At 29.2% G+C, this 24,377-nt stretch overlaps 3 protein-coding genes across 9 annotated transcripts in view; 1 reads left to right on the forward strand and 2 right to left on the reverse strand.

Annotated features, from left to right (window-relative positions):
- Positions 1–81: 81 nt before the first annotated feature.
- On the forward strand, positions 82–9,479 carry LOC141530392 (adenylate cyclase type 10). The gene is made up of 24 exons (XM_074247466.1): positions 82–94; positions 166–399; positions 566–777; positions 858–972; positions 1,043–1,262; positions 2,085–2,226; positions 2,335–2,478; positions 2,534–2,740; positions 2,793–3,049; positions 3,187–3,608; positions 3,747–3,884; positions 3,954–4,171; positions 4,366–4,543; positions 4,615–4,821; positions 4,893–5,060; positions 5,140–5,264; positions 5,553–5,809; positions 5,892–6,012; positions 6,576–6,759; positions 6,846–6,930; positions 6,992–7,088; positions 7,182–7,463; positions 7,559–7,724; positions 8,395–9,479. Exons 1-23 carry the CDS (start codon positions 82–84, stop codon positions 7,712–7,714), a joined length of 4,182 nt encoding a protein of 1,393 aa, XP_074103567.1. The 3' UTR covers positions 7,715–7,724; positions 8,395–9,479.
- A 1,538-nt stretch (positions 9,480–11,017) lies between these two features.
- On the reverse strand, positions 11,018–15,288 carry LOC141530905 (uncharacterized). Of its 2 annotated transcripts, none has more exons than XM_074248288.1 (7): positions 15,136–15,288; positions 13,863–14,227; positions 12,541–12,672; positions 12,343–12,451; positions 11,764–11,917; positions 11,493–11,679; positions 11,018–11,419 (listed from the first exon to the last, which is right to left on the reverse strand). In XM_074248288.1, exons 2-7 carry the CDS (start codon positions 14,221–14,223, stop codon positions 11,091–11,093), a joined length of 1,272 nt encoding a protein of 423 aa, XP_074104389.1. In that variant the 5' UTR covers positions 14,224–14,227; positions 15,136–15,288; the 3' UTR covers positions 11,018–11,090. The 2 variants fall into 2 exon arrangements, with proteins under 2 accessions (XP_074104389.1, XP_074104388.1); XM_074248287.1 differs by having other exon boundaries at positions 11,018–11,428.
- A 219-nt stretch (positions 15,289–15,507) lies between these two features.
- Positions 15,508–24,377, reverse strand: part of Cda5 (Chitin deacetylase-like 5) — a 45,720-nt gene continuing 36,850 nt past the window's right edge. For 4 of the 6 annotated variants that reach the window (XM_074247918.1, XM_074247919.1, XM_074247917.1 and 1 more), the window contains 12 exons: positions 23,878–23,927; positions 23,606–23,754; positions 23,277–23,476; positions 23,088–23,131; positions 22,729–22,863; positions 22,212–22,250; positions 21,509–21,702; positions 18,588–18,813; positions 18,030–18,159; positions 17,597–17,904; positions 16,954–17,152; positions 15,508–16,858 (listed from right to left, as the gene is read on the reverse strand). In XM_074247918.1, coding sequence (XP_074104019.1) covers positions 16,700–16,858; positions 16,954–17,152; positions 17,597–17,904; positions 18,030–18,159; positions 18,588–18,813; positions 21,509–21,702; positions 22,212–22,250; positions 22,729–22,863; positions 23,088–23,131; positions 23,277–23,476; positions 23,606–23,754; positions 23,878–23,927 — 1,833 coding nt within the window. In that variant the 3' untranslated portion in view covers positions 15,508–16,699. Of the gene's footprint in view, positions 16,859–16,953; positions 17,153–17,596; positions 17,905–18,029; positions 18,160–18,587; positions 18,814–19,193; positions 19,420–21,508; positions 21,703–22,211; positions 22,251–22,728; positions 22,864–23,087; positions 23,132–23,276; positions 23,477–23,605; positions 23,755–23,877; positions 23,928–24,377 lie in introns of all 6 variants that reach the window. The other 2 variants (XM_074247915.1, XM_074247916.1) reach the window with 2 other exon arrangements.

Below are 24,377 nucleotides of genomic sequence, written 5' to 3' on the forward strand. Positions count from 1 at the left end.
ACATTTGTCCCAGACGAAATAATTTACAAAACAGATCTCGTAAAAAAAAGTCTAGAGGAATTTTTAGCTGTCATTCTATTTATGGAAATCTCTAGTAAATTTTAAATTATAATTAACTATGATTAATTACAATTTAATTAGTTAAGAATTTCTGAATTTAATTAGACTTAAATGACATCTGGGATAAATTTTCGTCGACTGAAAATAGCGCGAGCTACGGATTGAATTTTTTACTCAACAAATATTTGAGATCAATTATTGAAAATATTTATAATTATGAAGGAGACGTGATTATATTGGAAGCTGATGAAATTTTGGCGGTATGGAAAGTACCGACATTTCAGTTAACCACGGAAATTGTGGAAGCAGCGATAAAATGTGGATTAAAATGCCAGAAATGTGTGAAAAATATTTCAACTATTTTACAAGTTAAAAGTAAGTGAATTTTTTTATTTTTCAATGATTTTCATAAAATTGGCAAGTTATTGGTTTCTTTTGAGAATTTTGAGTGCTTTGGATTTGAAATTAGCAGAAAGTTGCAGGAATTATTTTTTTTTTGTTCAAGTAAAAATTACTATTTCAACTGGAGACATTGCATTTTCAATAATTGGCAATGATAATTTTAAAAAATGGATACTAGTAGGTCAACCGATCATTGAAGCTGAGTCTGCAGCGAATAATTGTAATCCTGGTGAAGTTATTCTGACTAAAAGCACTTGGCAATATGTTCAACCGAGTGATTATGAATATCTTCTCGTAGATTCAGATAATGTTAAAGTAAAATGTTTTTCTTTTTAATAATTTTTCATTTTTAATCCAGTTTTATAAATTTTATCACTTTATTTTATTATTTAAAGATTATAAAGGAGATTGGCCTTTCAAGAATAGAGAAAATAATTCCAAATAAAAGTAAAGATGAAAAAATTTTAATTACACATATGACAGTTAGCAAAGAACCAACATCCAATCCTTGTAAATTAACTTTTTGTACTCTAATATTCTTCATAAACATTTTTAATTAAAAAGAAAAAATTTTTAACAGATAGATCTTCCATAAACGATGCTGTAACTCTAAAAATAGGCGATAAATTATTAACATTTTTGATACCACTACTCACTTCTGAAATTGAAAATCACCGAGCTCTAGAATTGCTGACTCAGATACGGAAAGTGTCAATTTTATCTATAAATATTACTCCTGTAAAAAGTAAAACTCAAGAAATAGTCAATTTAAGCGACAAATGCTTTTATAATCTCTACAAGTATTTATTGGAAATTATCTAATTATTTCTCGATAAAAGCGATTTTTTTTTATTTTAAATGCATAGAAATGATGAAAAATTTTTTTAATTAAATAAAAAAATTATCACAAATTTCAAATTCCAAAAAATTTTGATCAAAGGTAATTTAAAATTTGAAAAAAATTTTTTTTTCATAATTTCTATGTATTTAAAGTAAAAATATCTTGTTTCCCGAAAAAAAATTTTTTGTTACACCCTTATGGCATCTGCAACGCGATATTTATATAGTTTGACAGAAAAATATCTTGGAATTATCAAAACAGTCAAGGTCTATCCAAAAAGAATATTTTTTTCGGTGTACTTTGGTTTCTCACCAGAAAAACATTTTCTTCATGAAAATAGTTTGATTTGCGCAAAAAAGTATCGGATGATCTTGAGCAACATTGAAGATATAGTGAAATTATCTATGGGAATTTCTACAGGAATGGTATTTTGTGGAGTGATTGGTCACACAATAAGACAATCTTTTACCTGTACAGGTTTATCGTGCGAAAAATCTAAAAAAATCGCTACTGTCGCTAACCAATATGTCTGTTATTGATTTTCTTTTTTTTAAATCACGATTGTACAATAAAAATTTTAATTTAATTTTAAACTATTGCAGGTTAATTGTGATTTTGACACAGCACTGTATAGTAATTTACCAAGAAAAAGTTTTCGTTTACGCAGCGTCAAAGGAATCACTGGTTTTGGAAAATTTAATATTTACGAGTTTCATCAATTGTTGGTTGTTTTGAATTAATTATGATATTTTTTAATACAAAAAATTTAATTTAATTAAAGGGACGAAAAAGAGAGTTTGGTCAGCAGAAAAATTGATAAAATTTATCCAATTATCGGATGTTTTGATCAATTAGAAAAATTAACTGATATCCTGGATGATATTTATGTTCCCAGTCGAAATTACTGCGGAGTTCTTATTGAAGTAAATAACTTTTTTATTTTCAAGTTTTGTAGTTGATTAATTGTAAGACAATTGAAGACATTTTTTCAATTTTTATCATAACATTCGCTTTTCTTTTTTTTTTTAAAGGGTTCTGACAGTGTTGGAAAATCTAGACTGCTTGACGAGTGCGTTCTGATAGCAAAATCCCGTCAAATATCAACTTGTACTGTTTCGTTGAATTTTTTAAACATCACAAGAGCTTACAATACTATTTTCTATGTTTTACTAGAAGTAAATATAATTTTACTCTTTATAAATTAATTTTTCATTAATCTAAAATTTTTAGATATTCCAAATCCACGATTGTTACTCCGTTGAGGAGAGAAAGAAGGGCCTAATAAAAAAAATTGGAAACATTATCCCGTCAAGTAAATTCTGCTACCTCAATGTCCTTTTTAATGTTGATTTCACCCATTCGTCAACTTTTCTATCAGAAAATGAAGAGCAGCATGTTTCTAAAACCCTTATCCTTTTTGATAAACTATTAGGATCAGTAAGTGTTGTAATATTTATTTATTTTATATTTAAAATCTATTACTTTTCAGGTCCAAATACCCACGGGTATTTTTATTGATGACATCCATTTTATGGATTTGGAATCTTGGGCTTTCATAACTCGGCTTATGAATTTTAACAATTTCTTTTTGGCAATGACCATTAACAGTTCTAAATCAATGTCTTTAAACCATTACAATGATTCTAGACTTTTTAAGTTTACTCTCAATGGATTTAATTCTAAAGAAATGGGTATTTTAATTTGTCAGCTTCTCAATGTTCATGCAATTTCTGAAAAAATTGACAAGTAAATAATGTAAACTTTATCAAAAAATTATAAATCTTCATTAACTTTAATATTATTAATTTTAAAATGACTAATTATTTTATTTTTTATTTATAAACATGTAATATAAATAATCAATGTAAAAAAAAAAATTTTAGAATTTTAAACAATGCAAATTGGATGAATGCAGGTTGGTGCGAGGCTTTCATATCTCTACTACTCGAAAGAAAGTGGTTTGAATTTTATTTTCGTGGTGGAAAAGTAAATTTCCAAGACCTGATTTCACCTCCACTTGTTTCTGTCATTAAAGTGCCATACGGTGTCTTCCCCGAAGAGATAAATCCTCATCTTCCGCAAGATCAATTTCATGTTTTAGATATTAAGTCTACATCTGTAAACAGCCAGTTTATCAGAGATGACACTTATCTCGACATTGAAACTTTATACAAAAAATTCTTCCACAAACTCACATCTTATGAACAAAGTGTATTAAGATCAGCAGCTGTGCTCGGGGATATTTTTACGAGAGAAACACTCGAGAATGTAACACCAAATTTAATGGACTTTCACACAGCTAGAAGTAAAAATTTTATAACTCGCAATAAAACGATATTTAAATGTTGCTATGAATTATTACTGTAATAACGGCTTACGGTTTTAATATTTATTTCTTACCATATACCTTACTTTATTATTATTTTTTTTTTTTTTTTTTTAGCTATAACGCGATTAATGGATCTCAGAATACTCGAATGCGCGTCCATTCAGCGTTTCAATTACAGTCTCTCGCCTTATGTGAAAAGAAACACCTTTTCTGATATGCATCATCTTCTTCATTGCTCTTGTTACCAAACCAGTAATTAATTTTCAGTTAAAAATAATATTTTATTTTTGTTTTATAAGCTTGAGAACTATTTCAATACAGATGTAGCTGTCAGAGATGAGCAGTTACCCAGTTACGCTGGTTGCAAATTATTTGAGTTCAAGGTAAAGGCCTTTCGTCGGTTTGTTTATGAGCAAATATTGCCTAGTCAGAAGAGAGAATTACATTCAAGAGCTGCCGAGATTTATGAACGGCAAGCTAGAACTTGTATTTCATGTGGTGGTGGATCTTTTTTAAATGCTTTGGGTGTTGTACAAGGGGTTAGATTATTTTTTTATTCAAATAATTATCTAAAATATCTTTTTTATTAACATTAAAACTTTTTAAGTTTAGAGTATATTTTTCAAAGCTTAAACACCTCAATTTTGTGTTGATTTATTTTAAAAATTTTTTGATTGAATATCTTAGTTTAATTTTTTCAATAAATAATTAAATTTATTAAACATTTTTAAAGATTGGAACTGATGCAAGAGCATTAAGACCATCTATAGTTAGAAGATCTTTGTCTAGAGATGCCATTTATTTTAGTAAATTTAAATTTCGAAGACGTAGTTCATCGACTGAAAGTCCTAATCAAGAAGGAATTCATCACCAGAAAATTTCAATTTTGCCAACTCACTCTAAAGATCAAGGTAAATTCATTTTATTTAAATATTTGATTTTATAAATTAAAAATAATAAAATCTTATTCGAAATTTTTTAGATGAATCTCAGTATTCTTCAGATGAACTATCAACACCTTTTGACAAAAAAAATTTAACTAAATCTGAGTTACTTTTGTTGAAGAAAAGTGATCCTTCAAGACGATCACAATTGAAGAAATTTAACCTGATTGATTTTAGAAATTGCGATTGTGAAAATGTGTTGAATGGAGTTTTTCAAGAACTCTTATGGCATCTTCAGCACACTGGTTGATTTACATTATATTATATTTAAAATTATGAAATAGTTTTATTTAATTTACACAATATTTAATTACAGATTGGTCAAATAAACTCGTGGAGTACATGATGGAGTACAGCGCGGGGCTGATTTTTATATGTAGATACTATGAAGCATTTAACATTCTAATAATCACCAAGGAGATAAATGATAAATTACCTTTCGAAAAGAGATGGAAAAATAAATATATTATATGGGGCTTGATGGGTAAGTTGATTTGAGAATTTCAATTGTAGATGTAAGCTATCAGGTAATTAATCATAATTTTTAAACTTAAATTTGATAGGCGATGCTTCAGTAGCATTAGGAAATATTTCAAAAGCAAAAAAGTATTTCAAAGAGGCAATAAGACTTCAAACTAATGATCAACATTATGATATGCTTTGTGTGAGGCCCAAAGTTATATGCCGGGTTTGGCATCGAAAAATTAATAGAAAATTGATAAACAGATTTTATAAAAACAGATTTTCCGAAAATGAAATGTCAAGACGGCTGGTTATTGCTTATCATCTTATGAAACTATCTAAAGTTTTGTTGGTAACAGAATAAGAAATATTTTTAGAAATTTTTTATTGAAGAAATTTCAATTAAACAATTAAAAAAAAAATCATATGTAAAAAACTTAAAAAACTACAAGTGGAATTTTTTGAAATATTTTTTTAATTATAATGATTATTAATATTTATAATTGCATTTAAGATGCAAGGAGAAAGTAATCGCGCGGAATTGATAGCAATTGACGCATTTAATATCGGATTTTCAAGCTCAGAAGGCTTTACTCAAAAATGCGAGCTTTATATAAAAGCTTGTGAAATTTTTCGAGCTTGCAGTCAGCTAAAAACAGCCCGAAAACTCGACAAACAAATTTTGATGGTCATAATGAAGAAATTTTGGTGGGCGTATGTTGATGAAATTGTTTGTGTACTTCGAGTTTTTAAATCAATGTTCGAAGTAAAGTATGTGACTGTAAATCAATTATATAAATTAACTTTAATACTATAATAATTATTTTTTTATATTTTAATTTAATTTCAACAGATTACTTCTGGGAGAGTATAAAAATGCACTAGAAATTGGGTCTAAATTATTAAAAATATCAAAATCATTACACGTAACTGCCGTACAATTAGATATTTTACCTTTATTGATCAATTTGACAGTATGTATATGACAGTATTATTATGAGTTTTACTTGTATACCAATTTGGGCTTTTACAAGGCTGATTGTCTCAGCGTCTTCACATATAGTTTTTTTCTCTCTATTATCATTGTATGTTACTCGCTTTTTTTTTTTTTTTTTTTTTTTTTTTTATATTCAACACAATCTTTCAACCCTCATCCACTTTTTATTATCAACATATTCCAATTATATTCTCTACTTTTTTTTTATTATCAACATTTTTTTGCACTCTCTTTCAATATTATCAATATATTATTCTTGCACATATCTTTCATTACTCTCGATGCGGCTGTGGACTGACTTATGCTTTCTGTACTGCATTTACCCTATGCCAGTACTGTTCGGTTACCGGAGCGACCCCCGACGGTTGGTGTTGGAACTATTTTAACAGCCGTCGGGGCTCGAACCCTCGCCTCACGGCATGATGTGCGACCGAACTAACGGGATAATGACTTAGTCCGCTCGGCCATCATGCCGCTTCAGTATGTATAAATTAATTCCCAAAAATAATATATAAAATTAATATTTTACTTATTTTTTAGATTCGTACGAAGCAAATATATGAGACTGCAGATTTAATGCAAGAATTATACCACCTGTCAAACCAAGATATTGACAAATCCAGCATCACTTGGTACTATGCGTTGTCATTAGACCTAACTTTAGATGCTGGAATGGTTTTGGAATCCTTTGAACGGTGTGCCGAGTATGCAAAAGAAATGATCGGTGAAATTAATTCAAATATTACTCAACTTTAAAATAATTAAACAAATATAATATCATAAATAATAATAGTAATTTAATTGCGGTAGCCAATAAAAATAGATCCTGTGTTCTGCGTGACCCGGAAAGCCTCAAGAGGCTATTAACTTGTCTCTGGATATGGCAACTTCGATCGTAAGTAAACAAATAAATAGAAAAGATACAAAATAATAATAAATTAAAATAATTATCCCAGAGGAACGACCGTGACGGCTACATTTGCGCAGTGCTGTGCGTCGTATGCAGTGAACATAAAACCTGACAATTATGCGCAGTTATTAAATCTTCTAAAGGTTATATGACAAATAATTACTCATTGCATCACTTAATTAATTCAAGATAAAATTAAATTTTCTTCTACTCTGATTATTTCGTTTATTTTTTAGACTTTCGAAGTTTACTTTCTTGAGCTTCGACGCTGCATCAACATTAAACGCTCCGACGAGCTTTCGGAACTTCTTCAAAACACAAAATTGATCTTAAAAAATCTCGAGCAACATTTAAGTAATGTCGGGTTCATAAAACCACGGTTTTACATGTTGAAGGCATACTTTAAATTGGCTCACGGGAACAAACATTCAGCCAAGAGTCTGCTAAAAAAGGCAAAAAAGCATGCAAGTTCTCAGGGTAATGAAATGTTGCTAGCTTGGATTTTACTCAATGAAAAGGTCCGTAATGCATGCTGATTTTATTGTATTAGAGATTCGTTAATATTTATCTTTTAATTATAACAGAGAATAAGATTAAATTATTTATTTATTAGATGTGGAAGAAGCTGCAGTGTAATAATACATCCAGCTATTGGATGGAGAACGTGAGACATGTTGACAGTTTTAATTGGCGAGATATACACGACTTTGACGTGAAAGCATGGTCTTCTATTCTATTCTTTATCTCACCTCCTGACTCCTGTTTATAATTATCAAAAGGTATTTTTAATTATTTGTTATATAATCATTTTGGATTTTTTGAATAATTATATACAAAAATTTATTTATATTTAATTTAGACTTTAAATTACAATTGAAAAATTAAAAAATTTATAAAATTATAATTATTTTATTTTTTAATATATTTATTGCAGCTTACAATACTTTAATAATGATAATAATTTTCTTGAATATAATTAATAAACTCATTACATTTAATATTAATATAATTTTATACAAAATTAATCACTTAAAAGTCACTCAAAATTTTTTAAACTTTTTTTTTTTTAAATGTATCATAGCTACTATCAAAAAAATTTTAATTATATTTTATAATTTAATTATCTATGATTATTAATAATTATTGCAATATCTCAGTCATAATTTTTTCCGGCATATATTTTAAAAACATATTAGCTTGTTTAAAGTAACATTTAGCTGGCAATAATGAACTGTTTAGGCAAAATAAAACTTCTGTTGGGAAAAACCCACTTCAAGTAAGTCGCATGAAGGATTAAAGTTAATTCTTGTTTAACCATGCACCGACAAGTGAAAATAGGATGCGGGCTTTTAGGATAAAAAAAGATATTGTTGTCAGTTAGTTTCTAGTATGAATTATTTTTAAACCTTGGACTAAACATTCTTATTTAAAATTGTTTGTGTATTGTAGTGGCAAAAATTTCTTCGGATAAGGTATACAAATATTTAGGGCTTAGAAATTTGAAGTCAAGAAAGAAAAGTGATTGGCAATTGATACGATTTATGACCGAGTAATGGTTTCGCAAGAGATATTTTAACAATTCATAAATTTGTTAACGTCATCAGGTCTCTGTACAATAATGATCCCTGTTGTAAATATAGATAGTGAAAATAGATACTTAAAAAAAAAAAAAAAAAAAAAAAATAAATAAATTCTTACTCTTAATACCTATTACCATAAATAACTATACCTTAAATTGGTTACTTTTCAGAAAAAGGCAACACTTTTGAAGCACTATTTGAATATTAAAATTCCGTACTCTAACTGAACCTTGCTGAGGTACAAACGGCCTCTGCCCCTCCATAAACTTAGGTAGAATTTAAACCGAACAGTCAATAAATCTAATTACTTTTTTTTCCTTCTTTTTCAAACTACTTGCAAGTGAAGCGTGCCATAAAAATTTAAAATTCAATTATTCATAAGATGATAAAAATTTTTTTTATATTCTAAGAACTCGGTCTTACAATCGTTGATGTCACTGTCCAGCCCTTTTTTATTTCGTCAACTTGAATTCCGATGATCTCGGCGTATAAATTTACCTAAACTTTTTAGCTGGATATAATATATATTCATCCATACATTTTTTTTTGACATTGACAGATTCTTTTTTATTTCTTTCTACCGAAAAAATAATCTGCCATAACAATAGAATTTTGAATAATAGAGTGAAGAAACTGGGAAACCCTTTTATATACCCTTTTTTTCACCTGGAGGAAAACTAAATTCTTCTGAATAGAACATCTGCATAAAAAATCTGTGAAGAAGGATTTTTTTCATTGATACATAAAACTAGTTTTTACGCTTCATTGGATTGATAGAACTACTTTTTATAATTTTATTTCGAATATTTTTATGTAACCGTTACCATATATAAAGTTTTTAAAAAATAATATTTGAATTACTTTTAATTTCCCGCTAAAAAAATTAAAAATTTTTGAAAATCAGTTATTGCTTTTGCCGCGTTTTTTGAAAATCGAGTTTTTATCAGATCTCAACGTTTTGGGATCCTAGGAAGCTTCCCTGACTATTGTAAATGTAAACCTATGATTATTATGAAATGTAAACTACATAGAAAAAAAAAAGACCGAAGTTATTTTCAATCTTCCTTAAAATTTTCTTGATTTAAAAAAATTTACGCTTGAATCAAGACTTTCTTTCTTTCTGTGTATGACTATGTAAGTAAACCTCTCATAACTTTAGAACGTCTTGACCGATTTCTTCGCGGTTTTCGCCATTCGAAAGGGCTTGATTGAACTTAGATTTTGAATACAGTATAGATCGACTCAGACTGGTAGATTTTAAGAAATCTAAAAAAAACTGTGAAATAGTATATTACACTACAAGGGTATTACAAAAAGTATATTAAAAAGTATATTACACTACTCGGCTTCGCCTCGGGCATCATGGCGCGCAGTGCAGGAATTTCAAACTTTCTGCGCGTGTAGCCTATACTATTTTTCTTGCTACCTGGTCGAAAGTACGGAAAAATGACAAGTGTGTACTAAAGATATTGATACCTGCCCAGACATTTGCGGCACGAGCGAAGCGAGTGCTGCTGGTCGGGGGCAGGCATCAAATACATCTATAAATAAAGGTATAGATTTATAAATTATAAATCAATACAATTTATACAAATTTTTATAAATACATACTTTATTGGCTAAATGAGTGTAGTCCAGTGCATTATTTATGAATGCCATAACCTCGTCCCACGTCAAGACAGCAGATTTCTTAGGCTTATGACCTTTGGCGTTATTTTTAACTAGACCTTTTAATTTATAAAACTTACTGATATCAATATTATCTCTGGCATTCAGCGTCGATTTTAACATAGAATGAATACTCCACAAAGTAGATGGACACAATTTTGTGGGTAGATGGACACACTTTTGAAATAAACAATTAAATTATTTTCCTCAAAATCAGATAAAGCACTTTTATTTTTTTGTTTCCATTTTTTGTAAGTATTATAGACTAGCGTATATTTATCAGCAGATTTCTTGGGTAAAGTGTCAGTTTGCACTGACACTTGTGCTTCCGCATCAAAGCCTCTGGTGACTTCTTCTTCATCGGTTGACTCGTCAGATAATTGGTGATGCATTTTTTTATTTTTATTATAAAATTTTAATCACAATAATTTTCTGAATAGAATTTACCAATAAACATTAGCATTAACTTATTGTAAACAAACTTTGAGGTTATACGAGTGCGAGTAAAAGTAGAGGTTGTGGATACGTGAATCGGGTCTTTGTGGTAGTATTGTAGAGGGAATTTCTCATGTATTGAGTGGCAGTGCACGCGATTAAGTTTTTACTCCCGCTCAACTAGATGGCGCGCGTACTTCTTGACCGAGGAATAAAAATGAATATTTCTGCCGCGATATCACAGCAGAAGCTACGTACTTTCGACCGAGGTAGTAAGAAAAATAATATATTACACTACGAGTGCAGAAAGTTTAGATTCCTGCACTGCGCATCATGATGCCCGAGGCGAAGCTATATTAAATGTAATATATAAATGTTAACGAAGCTACTTTTTAATTGTGATACCATTTATTATAATATTGCAAAGTACAATGACAAATAATCAGTCAATAATGAAAAGTTCTATGGAAACTTAATCAAATGAATATTTTCATCAGTAATAGCAACAATGTGATTTTTTTGACCAATGGTCCAAACAGCCAAATGAAATATCGGCCTAGGGGCAACCCGAATCTTCCTAGACCACTCGATTTTATCCATAGCGAAGGTCATCTCCTCCATATCAAGGATAGACTCAATGGAAATTATATTAATGGAACCATCCTCGAAGCCAAGAATTATTAATTTAGCATGCATCAGCATTGTTGTGACGGGACCGAAGCGTTCGGGCACATAAGAATCCCATAAATAATCTTCTGTTTCGTTATAATTTGTTGCAAATCCATAAAAATCTGTTAATTCTGATCAAATTAGTTGAAAATCGATGTTAAAGTATGAATTTTTCGTGTTAATCTTGAAACTTACCGCTCGTTACATAGAAGTAATCTTGACTCAGAAAAGTATATTTGCTCAATTGTGTTAAACAAACAGGATTCAGTTCTATAGGATCTATTTGGGCTACTAATTGAAACCCAGTTAATCTTCCGTTGTTAATCAACACTCTGTAATTCTTCACTCTAACTTCATGGTCTCTGAATATTAGTACTGAAACCTAAAATCGAAAACGAAGCTATAATTTCAAAAGCATTTAAGTATTATTCATAATAAATTCATTAAAAATAACGATGTTAATTACAATATTTTTATGAAAAGTATGTTTGAGTACTACATCATCCGCTGAGAGTTCTAAATTTTCTGTCGCGCCCCGTATTATATTATCACCATCTCTTTCAAATGATGTTAAAATTCCGCTTAATTCGCCTATGCAGAAATCTCGGCATCCGTTATAGCTGTTGGTCATAGTAAATCAATTAAGTTTATATGAAAATTAATTTAGCAGATATTTGATAATTTTAAGAATTTTTGTAACAAATAAATTATGGCAAAAAAAAAAAATTAGAAAAATAAAATTGACATCTAGAAATTTAAAAAAATAAAAAATGCAATTTTTTTAAAATAATTTTTCGGTACAAATTTATTTGTTAAAAAAAAACTAAAAAATAAGCAAGTGACTGCTAATTTTAATGTCATAAGTTTATTCATGCATTGATAAAAAAATTAACTTGACTCAAGAGCCAAACTCTTGAACCAAGAATCTCATTTTGAAGAAAATTCAAGAGTTTGGCTCTTTGCACCAGCTTTTTAGAGCCGAAAGCCCTATTTACTTAATTACACAATAACGACATTTATAAGAAATAAGATAGATAAGGATTACTGGATGCTTTCAGCGAAGCAATCTCTATTAATAAGCTCAATATTATTCCTAAGATCCCAAAACCTCAAGCCGGATTGATTGTCTACAGATACAACCAGTAGGCTGCCATCTAGAGATGAAATAAAGAGTCCGTTATCATTAGTTAATTAAAAATCAGTTAATAATTATTAACAAATATCTATAATATAATTACGTAACTGCAATACCAAAATTCTCCCTGAGTTAAATACTGCTCTTCGTTTTCTATTAAGAACAATAGGTTCAAGTTGTTATTAGTCCAAGTGTAAATTCCTATCATATCCTCTTCGTATCCAATCAGTATGTAATCCTCTGTAGAATGTCAACGACAAAGTGAGAATCTTTCATCTTTGAAAATAACATAGTTTTTGAAATCTAAAGATATTTTATCATCAGGGGAGGGTGGCTTAAAGCGGGTAAGCTAGCGAAGAAGGCCTAGAAGTTTTAGTTTTTCTTCGACTTACTAACGAATATTATTCTATCCGACATAGTAGTGATCGAACTTCAATATTAGATAGGAATATTGTCTTAATTTGGGCCTAAGAATTTTTTATCAATAAAAAATAAAAACTAAAAAATAAAAAAAAAATATAAACAATAAAAACACTACAAATAGATGAATCTAATGATAATACTAATTTAAATAATGAAATTGTGTATTTAGCTAACATAAAAAAAAGATTTTTAGGCATTGCAATCATTCAAATAATGATCTGATTTTTATTGCATTAATTTAAAGCAAGCATTAATTTAAGAATTTTTCTATTGAAACTAATAATAACTTTTTAATGAAAAATGCATTTCCCCTTTTTTTCTTGTATTTATATATTACTTGATAATATTGTATGACAAAATAAATATAGAATTGGATCAAAGCAGCGCAAGTAGGTACACAGAAAAAAAAAATTACTTGAATCAAGTAAATACTTTTGAAGAACTTCATTTTCTTGATTTGAGAAGAAAAAATTTTCATCCAAGAAATTTTTCTTGGTTTAAATAAATTTTACTTGATTCAAAAAATTTTTTTTTTTTATTTAAGACATTGAAAATCTTCAAAATTATTCTTTTGGTTCAAGAATTTTCGTCTTGATTCAAGTTAAATTTTTTTTTCAGTGTACCCACTTTGCCTCAGTGCATGTTTTTTTTTGCTAAATAATTGTAAAATTAAAAATACAAAAGGTACCGTCCGAACTTTAGAGTTAAATGGTACCAAAATAATTTGATTTCATCAATATTATCATAAGTGTAATTATCATAGTGTTCGAATCATCTGATGACACATTCCATTTGTAATTTTAACAAATTTAGCAATTTCTTCATTTTATATTTTGTTATTTTCTATCAAAAATTAGGAAACACCCAATCAGAACTTTCAAATACTCAGAGAAGTGTTCCCATGATCACTACAAATGGATACTTTGACATTCGCAGTCAATGTCACAACAAAACAGCACCCACCCGCTTTAGGCTACCTTCCCCTAAATAGAATGATTTCAACTCACCAAAAGTAGAAGCCATTTTAATTAACCCGAAATCTGGAGGTGTAGTAATAGTAAATGATCTATACCGACTCTCCAGAACATTTTGCCATTTTTTATAATATATATAAACCTTTCGCCACAGCAGCAGATTGTGATTATCATTTTGAAGGCTTATCAGGTCGTAGGGACAAGCCTTCGCCATCACATCGTCCAGCCACTCGGGTGAAATAGTTGTCCTAACAAAATCTCCCCATCCCGGGTGTTTTCTCAAGACATATTCTACCATTCTATAGAAATGTCGAGAAAATGCCCGTAATTCTATCAACTTTTGAATGGTTAGATTTTTCAAAATAATTATCCATAAGTGGTCCGGAATAGTCATCTCCCTTAACAGAAATTATTATTTGTTAGAATTTACTTTAATAAATAGAAAAGTATTAAGTAATAATTGCATTCTTTATTATGGATTGTTAACTAGATTAAAGCAAGATAAATCACCTTGAAAAGTATAGTTGATTTAGACAATTATAAATAGACTTAAGCGCTAAGTATTGATATTTTGCTTTTTTTTTGAAAGGGATTACATTGTATTAGTAGGAAATAATTATTACACTAAAGGTGACAGACTTTAGAAATTTTTTTTATTAAAATTAATTTGTTATAAAAATAAAAATAAAATGGCAGTTTTTAGATCATTTAAGTATTATAATTGATTATTTGATCATTTAAATAGTCAAAAAAATTAGTAATAATTTTTTTTTATTTTTTATTATATTTTTAATATTTAAAACTTTAGAAAATTTTACGTTAAAAAATTTCCTGCTAATAGAACTGCTATTAGCTGTTAGAACAATTGAATAATTGATTTTAATTTAATTTGCAATGATAGGCATTATTATTCAAGATTAAGAGCTGATTAATTTTTAGGATCGATCAATAAATTTGTGTAAAAGATATTGCCAAAAATATGTTTTGGGAATAACGCACGCACCACATACTCGGAATGCTAAGCTATAACTTTTTATGAAAATTAAATTAGCCGACATCTAAAAATTAAATTTTTTTTTTATCAATACCTGAATTATTACAAAAAAAAAAAAAAAAAAAAAAAAAATAAGAAAAAAATTTTATCTGTAAAAAAATTGAAAAACTATAAGTGTAATTAAAAAAAAAATATTTTTAGCTCTAACAAATGAAAAAAAGCCAATAAATTAAAAATGTTAGCTAACTTTAGTATGATTAATTTTTTTATAAATTTACAGATATTTATTTTAATTCAACAAAAATTGCTTACCCAATTGGAACTCGAATGGAACCTTAAGCACGTGCAACGAAAAGTTACCAACTAGTCACTTTGAATTCTAATTAGCAACTTCTACTATTAATTATGAATACTTATATGTCGGTTGTTATTGGATTTAAAAATGCCATTTGATGTCTACCAGTGCCATCTAAGATTACTTCTTTGATGATTTCAATAAATTAGTAGAGGGAAATACTTATGATAGTGTTACTTATAATTAATAAATAAATTAATTCCGCCAAACTACCTTAAGAAGATTCAACCATTATTAATGTTAAAAGTATCAATATTTTATAATTATTACTTAAAATTATTTTCAGGGCCAGGATATATTTAATTATTCTAAGATAATGATTAATTAAAAAGAAAATTTATAGATAAATTTATTAGAGACATCAAAAATTACAATAAGTACTTAACTAAATTATTGCAATGTCTAGCGACATTTTTATTTTGTATAGCAACCATGCTCGCAAACACGGTCGCTCAAAAACATCCGCCCTCGTCGCATCTGCGCCTAGTAACTCGTAACTTACATTCTGAGCTATTAAATAATTAAAAATCTCATATTAATCGGCACAAATAACTGAACACTCAGCAAAATACAATAAAATCTATGTTACATCGTTACTATTGTATTTTATTTTTTATTTCATATATCATACCTCATGTGATATCATATCTTTGCCGTATGCTCGGTTATATAAATATTCTATAAGTACTTTCATTTTATAGCTTTACGATACGACACCTGATTATTTAAATGTCCGTACGTATTTTATTGTATTTTTATTTTATTAATTTACCTACTATAAAATTAGCTGAGTACGTCAAGAAGGCTTTTCTTTTATCAAATCGAGACAGATCTTGAGCCAATTTTTTTTATATACAAATAAGTGCGTGTGTTAATAAAAACACTTTTGATTTAATGAGTCCCGATTTAATTGATGGATTTGACAACAATAAAAAAATAATTTTTTTATCTTTGAACAGCGATTTGTGTTTGTATCAATTTAAGTATAATACCAGTCACAGAATACATTAATAAGCGTCAGATTATTTACTTTCGAAAGTTTATACTATATTTATGGCATTGTTGTATAATATTATCCGTAGCATTTTTTATTTTTATTTTTATTTTTATACATAAATTTATGATTAAAAGAAGATGAAGATTACGGATTTAAAATCAAATATTAATCTAAAGAATAATAACTGTTATTATCTATGTATATAAAACCACATTGACGTACTCAGCTGGTAGTATTTGACACAGCGCCTTGATAAATTGTCCGCAGATGTCTATAATATCGCGTGAATCTACACGTGAGCAAATTGATTAAGAAAAGAATTAAGAATATTGTTACATATTCTAATCGTAGTTATAAATAAACAATTTTAACGTTTATATGTTTTTTATAAATAATATAAATTGCTGGTGGGTTTTTCTTCATTGCTTTTCAATTATCAATTATTATAACAATGTCACGTGTGCATTTAGTTTTTTTTTTTTATATAAATTAATTTTTATTTTAAATCATTATTATTAATTATTTCAATTTTCGATGTCATTGTCGATGCGGCTACTGCGGATTCCGGTCTTGCCCGTCCAGGGGTAGATATCCGGACAAGGTTGGCACGTTTTCATGTACCTCACGCCACTCTTGTGCCAGAGGTTACATACTTTTGGATTATTACATTTTTTAGGTCGTCCCTATTTTTTGTAATTGATAAAAAAAAAAAAAAATTAATAAGACTTCTTAAAAATTTATATTAAAAATGATGAAATAAAATAAATCCAATGTTTACCTGATAGTTACATCCAAATGGTTCAAAAGTATCTAATAAAGCAAGAGGCGTCGGATTTCTGACCCATTCAATAGCTTGGGTATTTGTTATTACCCAGACATCATCCATGGCAACGATTGTATCTAAGAAGGAGATAAATCCTTCTTTGTGGTGTGGTTGAGTAAACCATGCAGCGTGGTAGAATAGACCAAATGGTGCTCTGTAATAATTCGAACAAATATTAGCAATTATTAAAAAAGAAAAAAATTTTTATTATAAAAATATAATAGTTATAATAATTTTAATATTTATTTTTTATAATACTTTATAGATATTTTCTGACCTAAGTCATTAAATTTTCAGTTTATTGACTATCCAGTCTAATACAGCGATTTTTTTTTCTCTGATTTTTTGTAATATTGTTAGTCCGTATTTTCCTCCAGGCATAAACAATTTATTCTCAATTCATATTTAAATTTGTCATTAAAGATAAATTTGACTGAAAAAATAATACAGGCTAATAATATTACGAAAAATTAGAGAAAAAAAAATTGTTGTTAGCCAATAAACTGAAAATTTAATGACTTACGTCAGAAAATATCTATAAAGTGATAATAATAATAATAATTTTATACCAAAAAAAAAAAAAATTTTTTTTAATAACCTGTTAGTAGTATAATGACGTTCAAAGTTTTTGATAAGCATTTTGTAAACTCCATCAGCAGTTGGCGGATTAGAGCAAGCATCTCCCATAGAGCAGCGACCACCGTTAAGATCTTGCCACATGACCATAGGCACTTCCCACAATCCGGGATAAGACCTCGTCGGACATGGAGGAATCATACAGTCGTGGAATAATTTGTAATCAAGAGTATAAGGCCAGCTCGGGGGTCTGTTTTCGTAGATCGGCATCGAGGAGTCGTATGTAAAGTTGGTCTCCCACAGCATTCTGAACATATTGTTGCCTCCGACCTATCAAAAACCGTAAATGAATAAATAAATAAACATGTAAACACATTATCGTTAAAGTCAAATTGAGAAGTGAGTGCAATAAATAACCATAAACCAGGTTACTTGGAAAGAAAAAAAAAACTCACCGAGAGGAATGGAGCGCGCATTCCTTTGACATCTTCCAACTTGACTCCACCATAAGCAGCGAGAATTTCTCGTTGACCAGCAACTTCTCTGGCCCACTTCCTAGCTGAGAACTGCTCGCCAAAACTGTGCCTAGATTTTGTAATCGTATTATCATTATTACGTCTGTATTTTAATCAATTAATCAACTTATTTTAATGATTTTAAAGTTGAAAAAAAAAAAAAAAATTTTTTTTTTCTACTTAAAATTGTATTAGGAGCACGAGGCTGATCGATTCATTATCATTGTAATTTTTAGTATTTAAATTTAATATTAAAAAGCATTAATCTTATTATAATTATTTTTATCATCATATATCAACCAATAAATAGTGTTTTGTAAGATTGTAATTAGTGTTTGTTCAAAGCTTTTACCATTAGCATTAGACACTAAGGTAAAATTATGAGAGACGATTGTGGACTTGGCTCGTTTGCATGAGTAAATGACATGAGTAAATCATATGTGTAAGATTTAAAATGATAATAAATGATGATGATGATTATTATTACGCGATACTTACGACACCGTGTGAGAGGCAATCTCATGCCCAGAAGCATAAAGATTTTGTACTTGGCTGTAGTCAGTCCATTCGTGCGAAACGTAAAATGTCGCGGAGATGGGACAGCCGTTTGGGTTTTTTCGTCCCTTCTCGAAGAGATCCGCATACAGGCCCTTGTTCAGATCATTCACTGAGTCGTCAAAGGTCAGCAGTACTATCTGCGGTATTTCCTCAGGCAAGTAGTCCCCTGCAGTGTTAGGAGGTCGGGATCACGGGGGGATAATCAGATTCACCAGGATGTGCATTGATTTTTTTCAGGCCATGATATTGTTTGGGTTAATTCAGAGAAGAGGAAAGAACAGAAAAGAAATTTTTAGTTAGTACATGTACCAGATTAGTTTGTTTTTAACATTGTTATTATATTAAAAGAAATAGAAGTAAAAATTTAATTTATTTTTAAAGGCCAACTTTTTTCCAGAAAAGTTTTGGCAATATTTTGGATTATTTCTTCTGATCAGTTTGTCCCAAAGCAATTGTAATTAATATTTATTTGATATGTAATGCGATAATTTTATTTTAATTTTTATTAAGAATCTCCGAGCCTCGAACTTCGCTTACGCGACTTACGAGACTGTGTGAGAAGCAAGCTCGTGTCCGTCGGCATAAAGGTTTTGAACTTGGCTATAGTCAGTCCATTCATGCGACACGTAGAAAGTTGCTGATATTGGACACCCATTTGGATTTTTCCGGCCCCGTTCAAACAAATCCTCGTAGAGCTGTTTGTTAAGATCGTTAACGGCGTCGTCGAAAGTCAGAAGAACAATCTGCGGTGTCTGTTCAACATCTATTCCACCTGAATTTTTCAATTTGATATTTCAATATCTAATGGATTTTTTCCGAAAATTTTTACCCCAGGTATTATTAATATTATTATAATTAAATCTAATCACTCGAAAGTATGTGGATTAAATTTTTAAATTAATCTATACTCGCTGTACTAGTTGGTTTTTATTTTATACTTTATATAAACCACGCGATAAGTATATACTTATTTATTAATCGCTCTGTACTTTCGAGGAGCACCGTACAGTATTTACCTGGAGAATTATTATTACATACTGTGGATACTACTACTACATATGTATTTTATTTACTATTTACTGAATTATATATTATATATTGACTAGAGGTGCAATAATAAAAACGTCTCGAGTCTCGATAGATTTTATTGTTGATTAGACGGTTTAAGCCGAGGGCAATACCGTTTTCATGGTCGTTAAATGCTACATTAATCTCATGATGAATTACACAACTGATAACGCGGAAAACTAAACTCTTCAGGACAATACGAATAAACTATTCATTAGATAAACGCTGAGATAAATATAAATAATTTATAAATTAATTTAATCCGTAAATAAATAAAAGGTAAATGACAGTTAAATTATAATTTAATCCGTCGAAAGTTTGGTTTTTTCACTGGTCAATCTATGTTTTTCCCCTGCCGTGATTTTATATATAAATAACCGCGAAGCGTGACTATTTTCATCTGTATTCTGTGTCTCTAGATAAGAGAAATTGTTAAAAATGATAACACTAAACTTCAATTTTATATTTCATTCATTATTACCTAATATATTTGATATTAGAAAATAACCTACTGAATTAATGACTCTAAATCACGGATAGCTTACAGGAAATTTAACTTAAATTCACCCACAGTGAAGTTATGTTAATAATACATTACATTATAATTATATTGATCTCGACAAAATTAAAAAAAAAAAAAAAAAAACTCACATTAAATGTAATTTAAAAGTAAATTTTTTATCTTTTTTCGAAATTTAAATAATAAAATTTTTTGATATTCAGCCGGGCACAATGTCTGAGTTTAGTCTAGAGACATAATGTGATTGTCTTTACGCATGAGAACATTCACAGAGTAGATGCGTGCGACGAATAAAACGTTAATTGGGCTCTACTGTATTCCGCTATTCTATGAAAGTATATATTTATTTATATTTATATTTATATGTGTAGAGATATATATGCGGATCTATTTCACTTTCGAATGTCCCGCGCAATGCGTAGCGTATGTAATATTAGAATCGGTGAAAGTAACTGAACTCGGTAAGCAGTATATTGCAATGCAGACAATTGACATGCCTGTTCTTCATCAGCATTGACATCCACGTTCTCAATATAATGTAATGTAATGGTTTTCGGACGTACCATATTCAATTGTACATTGGCTAACGATGAAAGTCTTTGTTATTAGTCATCATCGCACATTGTGCTAAAATATGCTAACTATTAATATATCTACTCATATGCTTAAGTACAATAACAATAATAATAATAATAATAATAATAATAATAATAATAATAATAATAATAATAATAATAATAATAATAATAATAATAATAATAATAATAATAATAATAATAATAATAATAATAATAATAATAATAATAATGACAACAGCTTCAATACAAAATAAAAAAAAAAAATACAAAACAATTATTACAAGCTTGACTTATTAGCAAATTGGCGAATGTGTAACAAGCACTGTGTCTAGTTGTTTTACAAATCTATACCGTTACACAGTCTTTTAAACACAGTTAAAATAAAAAATGTTTGAGTAAAGAGACACCAACTCATCTTATCTTAAATAAATGACCAACCACATTTATAAATAGTCCATGTGGTCATGTCCATTATGATGTACCGGTTTCGCAACGCTCGATTCGTTATTGCTACAGACTCTTTTGAATAGTCAACAGATCGATAAAAATATTATTTTGTAATTCTAAAATAAATAAATAAATGAATTATAATAATAATGACGTTTAATTTGATGTAATTACTTGTATACTTAAATCAAAAAGTGACGTTGATGATTGAGAATAAATAAATATAATAATAAAAGTATGTGGGTTACCTGGAATATCAGGTCCACCGCAGTTACAATCCGGAAGCAAACAAACATCTTTGCGGCATTTGGCTGCTGGTTTGTCTACCTGAGGCGTAGGATAAATTGGTGCTGGTCTTGATGGTGGATGTCTGTAGATGTCAACAAACTCCTGGGCCTTTGAGACTATTTCCGTAGATGGTTTTAGTGTTGGGCGTAGTCGTCTAGAATAAAAACGGGGTTTTATTTAATAAAAAATAAAATAAAAAATAAATTCCAGCTTGTTAAAAGTTTAAATAAACTTAAATTCAATAATTAAATTGGTTTTTTATATTTATAACGACTCTTTAGGTCCAAATTTTAATTTAAATACCGCGCAACATTTAAATTGACGTTTATGTAATCGTGTAATATTATTACAACCATATAATCCTGATTCGAGGCTAATGGATTACAAATAATTACAGTATTTATTATTGTAAACACTTAAAAGATAGTAAATAGTTGTAATTATATAATCAGTATGTCAAATACGTTTGAAGATCAATTAACTTAAGATAATTAATGGGATAAACGCTCGATTTAACTGTCGTCGAGTGATGTGTGCATTTATTTCTCAATAGGTCACCATTTGATGAGCTAAATATTTTAGAAATGGTGATAATAATAATTATTATTGTAGTTATTACCACTTTAATTGTTATTTTTTATTACATGAGTTATTATAACTTACGGTGGTGCAGTTCCTCGGTTAACGTTTTGTCTGCTTCGGCTGTTAAATAAAATGAATTTATTAATGCAACTTCCGGATTGAAAACGAAAGTTAATAATACAACATATATATATATATATATATATATATATATATATATATATATATATATATATCACACATGGATTTATATTTATGTGTACCTGTTCACTGCAGATAGAATATGAAGTATTAGGGTGAAAGTGAATAAAGGAGAGCAATTAAATTTTATTTTTTAAGTCACTGAATTTGGAATGAATAAACGTAAGTGAAGATTGAATGCATTAAATATAATGAATTAAAATTAGGTCTCGGCCAAACAAGGGTTTGTATTTACGTGGCCTTAAATTAACGCAATGATGGTAATTTATTGACATTAATTCGCCGTTATATTGATACTTGCATTGTATTGTGAGGTATGTTGTGAGGTAAAGATACAATATACGAGATATGAATGTAAAATGTTAAATATAATTGTTATTTGTTGAATTCTACACACCTTGGAACAGTTACTGTCGTGTAAGGACGGGCAGTTGTCGTCGGCGGGGCTTGAGTCGTCGTCGTTAATGGAACGTAAGCATCAATGGCATTTGGTGTCGTCACGTGAACCACTTGAGGACTGATGCTGTTTGGCCTACACATTTATAAAATTTTAAATTATAAATAATAAATAATAAATTACAAGTTAACTTTTGTATGCCTATCCTTTATTTGACTACTTTTAATTAAATGCAAGATTCACCGAGTTCAACGACTGGGAATTTTTTAATATGGGTAGCATCAACAGTAAAATGAAAGTTTAAATAATTAATTACCCGAATTATTTACGGGCTTTGTTTTGGTGAGTATTATTCTTACCTGTAAGACTGCTGATCGTTGATATGGAATTTATTCTTGTGACCCTGAAAATTATTTTTGAGAATAAATATAAATAAAATGAGAAAACTGGAATTTTATATTAAGAAACAGTCAATTTATCGAGTCTTTAATAACTAACTTGTTTCAAATAATTTTAATTTATAGAAGTAAAATGTTCTCAGTAATTACCTGGTTATCATAGATGTCGTAATCCGCGGCAGTGACTTCTGAATTGAAATTATACTTATTAACATCGTTCGCGGGTACTTTCTTTGACTTTTGCGTGTAAGCCTTTGAGTTTGGTGTGACCTCGGCGATACGAACGGTTTGCTGTTGTGGAGGATGAGATTGGATTGGTACTGATTGGTTGAGAGCGTACTGGGGATAATCTGTAAGAGATAAATAATTAAAAAAATGGAAGATTTTATAATAATCGATAATTAAATATCTGATTTTTTTTTTTTTTTTATAATAAAAGTAATAAAATGAATGCAAATAAATATAATTTGAAAACTCACCATCGTCCTTATAAATAGAAACGTCATCGTCGTAGAGATAGTAAGGATAACTATCATGATCGTAGTAGGCCTTTGAAATAGTAGGAGCTGGAACGGCAGGTGTCGACGGTGTGGTTTTTACGACACGTGGATTCTCCGAAGGAATAGTTCTGTGGTAATTTTTAATGATCAAACATTTAAATTATCTTAAGCATTTAATAATTACTAATAAGTATGAAATGTCATAAAACTAGTTACAGCAGTATATTGCATACATAAATAAAAATAATTACCTGTAAGGACTGTCTGTCTGAATGCGCGCGAAGCTTTCCTTCTCTCTCTCCTGGAATAAAATAAACTGAGTGTTAGACTAAAAAATGAAGCTTGCTAATTACTATAGAGAATAATAATGACCACAAAGGAAGTCCTTGATGGTCGTTAGAGAAAAAGAGTAGGTATTAGCTTGTATGGAAAGAATGAAAGAATGGTCGAGTAAAGACGTGCTACATGTACATCAACTAGTATAATACAGTACAGAGTAAGAGTTAAGACTAAGAATGCCCATCATTTATTAACTATTTTATTATTAGGTACTAGGTACTTGATTTATATTTTTTTAATTTTTTTTTATTTATACTTTCAGAGACGTAAATGGATAAACCGTCACGCACGTAACGGGCCCACGCGATTTCACGGGTCGTCCGTTTTGTTTAGTCAAACGCTACTTTACGTCGCCTCTTGACTTAACGACCAGCACTGAGGTACATTAATCCTACATACATCGGCTCCTTCA

This window comes from Cotesia typhae, unplaced genomic scaffold, assembly GCF_013202065.1.
Source record: "Cotesia typhae breed Kobodo isofemale line unplaced genomic scaffold, CoteBio_Ctyphae contig_5, whole genome shotgun sequence".
In the NCBI taxonomy this organism is placed as follows: Eukaryota; Metazoa; Arthropoda; class Insecta; order Hymenoptera; family Braconidae; genus Cotesia; species Cotesia typhae.